General features: G+C 39.4%; 1 protein-coding gene across 1 annotated transcript; it reads right to left on the reverse strand.

The window, feature by feature from the left end:
- Positions 1-7,885: 7,885 nt before the first annotated feature.
- Positions 7,886-9,206, reverse strand: ppil1 (peptidylprolyl isomerase (cyclophilin)-like 1). Its single transcript, XM_014132719.3, has 4 exons — positions 9,014-9,206; positions 8,628-8,782; positions 8,300-8,368; positions 7,886-8,193 (listed from the first exon to the last, which is right to left on the reverse strand). Exons 1-4 carry the CDS (start codon positions 9,067-9,069, stop codon positions 7,973-7,975), a joined length of 501 nt encoding a protein of 166 aa, XP_013988194.1. The 5' UTR covers positions 9,070-9,206; the 3' UTR covers positions 7,886-7,972.
- Positions 9,207-9,288: the final 82 nt, after the last annotated feature.

Here is a 9,288-nt window from a genome sequence, read left to right on the forward strand (position 1 = left end):
GAGGGTCAGCCATTTATTAAATCCAAGGGTTCACATACTTTTTCCACCCTGCGCTGTGAATGTTTACACGGTGTGTTCAATAAAGACATGAAAACGTATAATCGTTTGTGTGTTATTAGTTTAAGCAGACTGTGTTTGTCTATTGTTGTTACCTAGATGAAGATCAGATTACATTTTATGACCAATTTATGCAGAAATCCAGGTATTTCCAAAGGGTTCACATACTTTTTCTCGCCACTGTATATATATTAAGGGTTTTTGGGGGCTTTGTGTTTTATATCGTTCATGTAGCTTGTTTAGAGTTGTGCTTGAGTAATGTGGGGTATTAGGTTTGAACTGCAGTATGATGTATAGTGAGTGTAATATCATAGTTTTATTTAGCTTAATCAACTTAATATCTATAGCATAATGTGTGAAATCATAGAAACATATATTTCTTATGATTGAAATGATTAGTGGGTTGTAGACCAATCATAAAATAGCTACACCTAGATCACCTAAACATTCTGGCCCGGTTTCCCACACACAGAGAATCTCCATTGAACATGCTTTTTAGTCCAGGATTAGGCTTAATCTGTGCATACACTCAGTATACAGTTGTTCATCAATCCAAGGCGTTGACATGTACCTTTTATTTTACCGGGTAAATTGACATGCAATCACCCCATTTGTAATGAACTATTCTTATTTGAACAACCAAAATGAACAACCTCAGGATCTAATTCTAAAGAATAATGTTATAAACCCCTCTGTGTAATTTGGTCACGAAAAGATAATGCATTGTAGTCTACTGTTAAACTTCAAATCCATTTCTGATGTCTGTATCATGTATCTTGCTGAAGTGTTGGTCTTGCAATACAAATCTACCACAGCAAGGTTTTTTATGTATTTTTTGAAAGTCAACAAGTACACCTGGAACATTGTATTTAAGGGTAACTGCCAAAAGAAAGGAAACACTTAAGGGATAAATGAAGGATACAAGGTCAATTGAAAGCAGTTGCTTTCACACAGGTGTGGTTCCTGAATTAATTAAGCAATTAAAACATCCCATCATTCTTGGGGTCATGTATAAAAACTCCCAGTTGGCCATTATTTTGGCTACCATGGCTAGAAGAAGATATCTCTGACTTTGAAAGAGGGGTCTCAAAGGAGCAAAGAGGGGTTTAAAGTGTGTTTGTGTGTCTCAGTCACCAGATCTCAAGCCAATTGAACACTTATGGGAGATTCTGGACTGGTACCTGAGACAGGGTTTTCCACAACCATCAACAAAATACCAAATTATAGAATTTCTTGTGGAAGAATGGTGTTGCATCCCTCTAATAGATTTCAAGACACTTGTAGAATCTATGCCGATGCGAATTGATGCTGTGCTGGTGGCTCGTGGTGGCCCAACACCCTATTAAGACACTTTATGTTGGTGTTTCCTTTATTTTGGCAGTTACCTTATATCAACTTATATAGAAATGTTCTATTTTAACTAATACTGTTTTATAAGATATTTTTGTTAACGTTTCTATAATAAAATACTTTAAAACAGAACACTGATCCTTCTTATTCCTTATTTGTATTTATTTTACCTTTATTTTACTAGGCAAGTCAGTCAAGAACAAATTCTTATTTACAATGATGGCCTACGAAAAGGCCTCCTGCAGTGACGGGGGCTAGGATTAAAAATACAAATACATTTAATTAAAATATAGGACAAAACACACATCACGACAAGAGAGACAACACAACACTACATAAAAAGAGACCTAAGACAACAACATAGCATCCAGGACAAGGCTTATTCTGTGTCCATGAAACCAGCCCTTTTTTTGTCTATTCTAGTTTATTTTTGTAACTTAAAGAGAGACCTAAGACAACAACATAGCATGGCACAACACATGACAACACAGCATGTTAGCAACACAATATGACAACAACATGGTAGCGGCACAACATGGCAGCAGCACAACAGGGTAGCAGCACAAAACAGGGTACAAACATTATTGGGCACAGACAACAGCACAAAGGGCAAGAAGGTAGAGGCAACACATCACGCAAAGCAGCCCCAACTGTCAGTAAGAGTGTCTGGTGGGATGTAGGCCAATGTATCATATAGCCTACAATATGTGATACATTCCAGGGTTGGGGTCAATTCGAATTTAAGTCTTTCAATTGAGGACGGGATTTAAATTGAAAATGCCAAAATTGAAAAGAGTTTGACATAAATACACTACATGACCAAAAGTATGTGGACACCTGCTCGTCAAACATCTCATTCCAAAATCATGGGCATTAAATGGAGTTGGTTCCCCCTTTGCTGCTATAACAGCCTCCACTATTCTGGGAAGGCTTTCCACTAGATGTTGGAACATTGCTGTGGGGACTTGCTTCCATTCAGCCACAAGAGTATTCGTGAGGACGGTCACTGATGTTGGGCGATTAGGCCTGGCTCGCATTCGGCATTCCAATTCAAACCCATTAACCCCAACTCTGATCCAGACCTCTGCTTGAAGAGGACAAAGGGGAACGTTTCATAACACATCTGCTTGGTCTGATGGACTTAACAAAAATGTGTACGCTCAACTGATTAGAAGAAGATAGCACTTTTCTTAGCTGAGTGAGTTTGGTGTAACAGTGATGCATCGCTTTATCTCCCAGAGAACAGCTAAGGTCAGCAAAAAAAGTGAGGGGCGGCCACAAATTGATTTAATAAAAATATGTTTATGTTTTTTTTATGGAGACATTTTTGTTGATGGAGGATTTGTGTTTAATGTTGTAGGTGTGTACAGCCCCATGAAAACATTTCAGTTTTGCTTCTTCTCCTGGCATGATTAAGTCATGTAAAGTCGACGGCAGGCTGTGAAAACCAACTTCTCCTCTCTACTTTGTCAAAAAACCTGTTAACACTTAATTCAGTTATATAAGATTTGCTTGCTCATGGAGAAACTCTACTTCAGATTCATTATGATGAGTTACAGATATGGCAGTGGTCTCCTACTAATGTTGGAATCTTGTCTTAGGTATTACTTCCTTATACCTACTTCCTTATACCTTCCTGTAACCGATCCAAATTTGCTTACACATTGAATGCTAAAAATGATAATTGAAAATGTCATGATTAAAGAAATGTTATCTCTTAGGACACGTTCGGTCTTTGACCCAGTTGTGTACTCGAAACTCAGAACTGTGTTATAATAAAGCCTACGGACAAAATCAGGATCCATAAAATCCTCCTAAATTGGCAGATTTCCAAGGTTGTATAAGGGACCTTTTAGATGTTACAAAACGTTTCAGTGAATTTGGTCCTTTGTCAAATTGGCACGCAAGTTTGGCATCCTATGCGATGAACCGTGGGAGCCGGTAAATGAGTAGTCGAAACCCTGCTAAGGGCAGGTGCCAGGTGAACTTGGATACCCTTAAACCAGGGATCATCAACTAGATTTAGCCGCAGGACGATTTCTTCTTGAGCGGATGGTCGGGGGGTGGAACATAATTACAAATAATTTGTAGACTGCAAATTGACCGCAAGAAGCCCATACAGATATAATATATAATGATATAATATTTGCTCAGAAAACTTGTGGGGCCAAATACAAAAAAATGCCACTTGGGGAACCCTGCCTTAAGCTATAGGGAGATTACCAAACATTATAACCAAAACATCCTATCTGTGTCCACAAGAGTTGGCTATTTCTTATGCCACATAACTGTAATCAAATAGAAGGCCTACAGTATGCTTTGTTGTTTGTCTCCCTCCAGAGGTAGTCTGTTCAAGTTATAGGATGAGACTTGTCTGCAAGCATCAGATAAGAAACAGCAGGCATATTTATCGGTTCTCAGCTAAGCTGTGAAACCTGTCATTCTTAGATTTCTTTTCCCTTGACATGGTCAAATAACTCAAGGCTAGATTGATCACTTTTTTTTCTACATTTGCACACAGAAACTAGAGGCCATGAGAAAATTGTTCTAAAAGAATGCCACCGATTGGCCTATAGTTGGAACTGTTAAAAGCAGTCTCACATCCTCATATCCGCCGCCCCGTTCGACCTAGACTTAAAACTTTGTATGTAGGTGTCTTTCCTCATGTCGAAAAAAATTGCCTCAATTTGATTGGTTAAGACATGGCTGAGAAACTGATAAATCAGGAAATCCGATTTGACGTGTCCATTTAAATCGTTTGTAAATCCACTTCACAGTGGCCTATCAACTTGAAACATTTAAGTGTCATCAAAGACATTACCATGATTACCATGTTAAGTTTGACATTGAAATCTTTAAAAAATTGTAAAATGACCTATTCCCCTTTTTAAAAATTGTAACGCTAATGCTTAAAACAATCATAAAAAAAGTTTTAAAATCTTCTTCTGATAGACTAAAAGTCAGATTCACTCCAAATTTGGTCTTTGGACTCATCACAATAGTCCCTAAAGAGTTTGAGAAAATAACTTTGATGCATTCAAAGATGGCCACATAGATGCATATTAGCACATACGCAAAAAAAAATAGAATTCTTCCTCATGAACTATAGGACCAAATGACACCAAATGTGGAATATAGGCTCATTAGTTTGAGAAAAGATGGCTGAGTAACAGTGCCTTGCAAAAGTATTCAACCCCCTTGCCGTTTTTCCAATTTTTTTGCATTACAACCTGTAATTCAAATAGATTTTTATTTGCAATGGATATCCAAATTTGAGAAGTGAAATCAAAAAAATTACTTGTTACAAAAAATTCGAAGAAACTTTACAACGGAAAAATGGTGCGTGCATATGTATTCACCTCCATTGCTATGAAGCCCGTAAATAAGATCTGGTGCAACCAATTACCTTTAGAAGTCACATAATTAGTTAAATAAAGTCCACCTGTGTGCAATCTAAGTGTCACATGATCTGTCACATGATCTCAGTATATATACACCTGTTCTGAAAGGGCCCAGAGTCTGCAAGATCACTAAGCAAGGGTCACCACCAAGCAAGCGGCACCATGAAGACCAAGGAGCTCTCCAAACAGGTCAGACAAAGTTGTGAAGTACAGATCAGGGTTGGGTTATAAAAAAATATCAGAAACTTTGAACATCCCACAGAGCACCATTAAATCCATTATTAAAAAATGGAAAGAATATGGCACCACAACATACCTGCCAAGAGAGGGCTGCCCACCAAAACTCACAGACAAGGCAAGGAGGGCATTAATCAGAGAGTCAACAAAGAGACCAAGGATAACCCTGAAGGAGCTGCAAAGCTCCACAGCGGAGATTGGAGTATCTGTCCATAGGACCACTTTAAGCCGTACACTCCACAGAGCTGGGCTTTACGGAAGAGTGGCCAGGAAAAAGCCATTGCTTAAAGAAAGAAATAAGCAAACACGTTTGGTGTTCGCCAAAAGGCATGTGGGAGACTCTCCAAACATATGGAAGAAGGTACTCTGGTCAGACAAGACTAAAATTGAGCTTTTAGGCCATCAAGGAAAACGCTATGTCTGGTGCAAACCCAACACCTAGCATCACCCCGAGAACACCATCCCCACAGTGAAGCATGGTGGTGGCAGCATCGTGCTGAGGGGATGTTTTTCATCGGCAGGGACTGGGAAACTGGTTAGAATTGAAAGAATGATGGATGGCGCTAAAAATCAGGAAATTCTTGAGGGAAACCTGTTTCAGTCTTCCCGAGATTTGAGACTGGGACGGAGGTTCACCTTCCAGCAGGACAATGACCCTAAGCATACTGCTAAAGCAACACTTGAGTGGTTTAAGGGGAAACATTTAAATGTCTTGGAATGGCCTAGTCAAAGCCCAGACCTCAATCCAATTGAGAATCTGTGGTATGACTTAAAGATTGCTGTACACCAGCGAAACTCATCCAACTTGAAGGAGCTGGAGCCGTTTTGCCTTGAAAATGGGCAAAAATCCCAGTGGCTAGATGTGCCAAGCTTATAGAGACATACCCCAAGAGACTTGCAGCTGTAATTGCTCCAAAAGGTGGCTCTAATGAAGTATTGACTTTGGGGGGGTTAACAGTTATGCACGCTCAAGTTTTCATTTTTTTTGTCTTCTTGTTTGTTTCACAATAAAAAATATTTAGCATCTTCAAAGTGATAGGCATGTTTTGTAAATCAAATGATACAAACCCCACAAAATAGGAAAAATGCCAAGGGGGGTGAATACTTTCGCAAGCCACTGTATAGACAAATAAAAAATCTGATTGTACGTGTCCATTAAAACCACTGTAAATCAACTCCACAGTAGCTTTTCAACTTTAAACTTGTCATCGCTATCATGGACGTCCCCAAGATTAACCACACTTAATTTGTTATTCAGTTTTTTATATCTCAAAAAATAAGGAAACGATTCATGCAAAATAAGCTGCAATCACCTTCTCATGAACCAAACTTCAGATTCACTCCATTTTGGATTTAGACTCATGATTGCACATAAACAAAGATAGTTCCTACATGATAGAGTTCTTACTTTGTTATCCAACTGATCTTGTGTCCTTTCAGTCATACTGTGAACCCCGTTCATTGCTGCTCGCAGCTTTATTTCAAGTTTGTCACTTCGACCATGTCACCCACAGTGGTGTGTATTCAAAATTGACCAATAAAAATAAATAAAATAATAAATAAATAAAATAATGTATCTTTCGTCTCTCTGTGCTTCATAATTTTCTTTCAGTTTGCAAGAGGCTGAATGTACTGTATCTCACCAGAGAAAGCACCCGAGGGAGCGAAACAGCGCCCCTCTATATCTGTATGTGTAGGCCATCTATCTGATGCTGTCTGGTCAAAAGGAATATGACATTGTTGCCGCCCGTAGCATTGTATGCAAGGGAAGCCAGCGAGCATTTGACCTCCCTTGATAAAAAAGTATAAAACAATAGCCAATCAACAGTGAGCTAAACTGAAGAAACTCAGCTATGAATGGTCCAGGCGCTTCACAAAAAAGTGTCAAGGGAAGCCAGTTTGGATTTGGATTCACTAAAGTCACATCGAGAGCAAAACGCATTTGACAGAAAATAAATTGAATTGTAGCCTTGTGTTGTTGTCCTCTGGTTGCTAGTTCCCTAAATTAGACATGGATGGAAATAGGGATTTGGAGAGACTTGTGGTTTTACTTAATTATCCGTACTGGCCAATAACATCAAATCTCATCCAACCATAAATTCATACATTGCGCTCCTGGCTTAGGTAGATGTAGTAGGCTAATGTTAACTAGCTGGCCTGGCACATTGTTGCCAATGAAAGAAAGTTAGGCTAGCGAGAAAGCATTTTAGCCAGGTAGCCTACGAAAAAATAAATAAAAGCGTGTACTGTACGACAGTCACTGTTTCGTCAACATGAGAGGAAGATGGTATTGGCATCTCTCTACAAATAGGGTGTCAGCATGTTTTTTCTACTTGCACAAACACGTGCATGCACATACGCACAGAGAAATCCGAACCATGAACAGCTACATCATATTTAGCTTACTTTGATTGCACTAAATTGTTCTTGGTATCATTTAGTTGCAGACTAAGCATAGGTGATTTGATGATGTTGAAATGGTTGCTGGAAGAGTGGAGGCAGCTCCTGTTCTTTGCGACTTGCGGTAACTCTGTGGTTCTAAATCAAGTTGTTTAGTAGTCGGAAAATGTTGGAAGCATTCACTTGCTTGACCATGCTGTAAGTCATGTAACTGAGGTTGCTCTCCGGATTTATGATGAAACATAGGTGTGGTTGAATTTATTCTGCCACTGCATCTTCTTGTCTCGGCAATTATCACAACATATAGGTTGTAATATGGTAAAAATAAAAGATGGGAGTGGGCCTTGCCCAGTGATTTTACCCACGCACCACTACTGGTCACCCACAACAATTTAAGCGATTATGACAATGGTTACATTATTGATTTCAGAATACCAAAATTATTTAAAGGCAATTTTATTACAAAAAAATCATGACAAAATGACTGTACAAATAAAAAATGTTGCCCTTGGTTGTATGAATGCATCTCAGTTGGGTACAGTCGTCCTGAGGATTTTTATGTCATCGGCAGGTCGGTCTTGTGTGTTTGTTTCCACCATGCCAACACGGTTGACCACTGCCATACCTTGGCATACCCTCCCAAAGATACTGTGCTTCCCATCCAACCACTGAGTAGGCCCCAGGGTCAGGAAGAACTGGCTTCCGTTTGTATCTGGTCCTGCATTGGCCATCGCTAGGATCCCTGCACCTAGGGAGAGAGCACCATAAGAGAGCAGTAGAAAGCACCAGAAAAATACAACATTTTGGTACTATGATGTTTTTTCCCCATTTCATTACTGTGAGTCTATTGTTACCTGTGAATTTCAGGTCAGGGTGAAGTTCATCTTCAAACTCTTTGCCAAATATGGAGGCACCGCCACGACCTATAAGCAACACACATTACAGGGAGTAAGAATCTGATGTTGACATCAACAGATTTAGTCATCATTTGAGTTAGTGAGTCTTCTTTTCTGTCTCCCTGGAACATTCTGAATGCATCTAAAAAATAAAATAAAAAGTGTACAGCTGATTCATGCTCAGGAAGACGAAAGCCTGGCAGTGGAACAAGTGGCATTCTGAAGAATTTCTCCAGGCCTTATCTATGCTAGTGTGTGTGTATATCTGTGTGTGTGTCTGTCTCACCTGTTCCTGTGGGGTCTCCTCCCTGCACCATGAAGTCCTTGATGATACGATGAAACTTGGTGTTGTTGTAGTAACCTCTCCTGGCCAACTCAGAAAAGTTTTTGCAGGTTTTGGGAGCATGTCTCCAGTATAGTTCCACTGCAATTGTGCCCATTCTGGAACACAAGAGGGCATGAAATGTTGCTAAGATTGAGCATTCATTTTCCATCATTTTCCATCAGATATTAAATGGACAGCATTTAGTATTCGAAAAACATGACTGATCAGCAACCATTCGCGTAACTCCTAAGGAGTTAGCTAATCAGCTAACGTTAGCTATTCATTCACTCAAAACATTTAGCTAAGGTTAGCTAGCTAACGTAGGCTAGCAAGCTATGAGAACTTACGTTGTCTCCAGGCTCACTGTGGGTGGCTGCCAGGTATCTGGTGGTATTCCCGACATGGTGACTTAACAAATCTAGAGTAATTGTGTAAATAAATATACAAAAACTGCTAAGTAGCGAATGTTGTGCGATTTATCAATGAAAACTGTCTAACGGCTACTGTGGTAGAAACCGGAAGTAACCCCCGTATGTACACTGTGCCGGAAATGCATTTTTTTTATTGCCTGAGTTCAGAATGGAACTTTACCGTCACCTAGTGCACAAAAAGTATAGTACAA

The sequence above is a fragment of the Salmo salar genome, chromosome 12 (genome assembly GCF_965601325.2).
Source record: "Salmo salar chromosome 12, fSalSal1, whole genome shotgun sequence".
NCBI lineage: Eukaryota > Metazoa > Chordata > Actinopteri > Salmoniformes > Salmonidae > Salmo > Salmo salar.

Coding starts and splice junctions, on each gene's coding strand:
- ppil1 (XM_014132719.3), bottom strand. CDS start 9,069: ATGTCGGGAATACCACCAGATACCTGGCAGCCACCCACAGTGAGCCTG. Junction 8,369..8,627: donor AGGAGACCCCACAGGAACAG/GTGAGACAGACA, acceptor TGTTGCTTATAG/GTCGTGGCGGTGCCTCCATA. Junction 8,194..8,299: donor CCCTGACCTGAAATTCACAG/GTAACAATAGAC, acceptor CTCTCTCCCTAG/GTGCAGGGATCCTAGCGATG.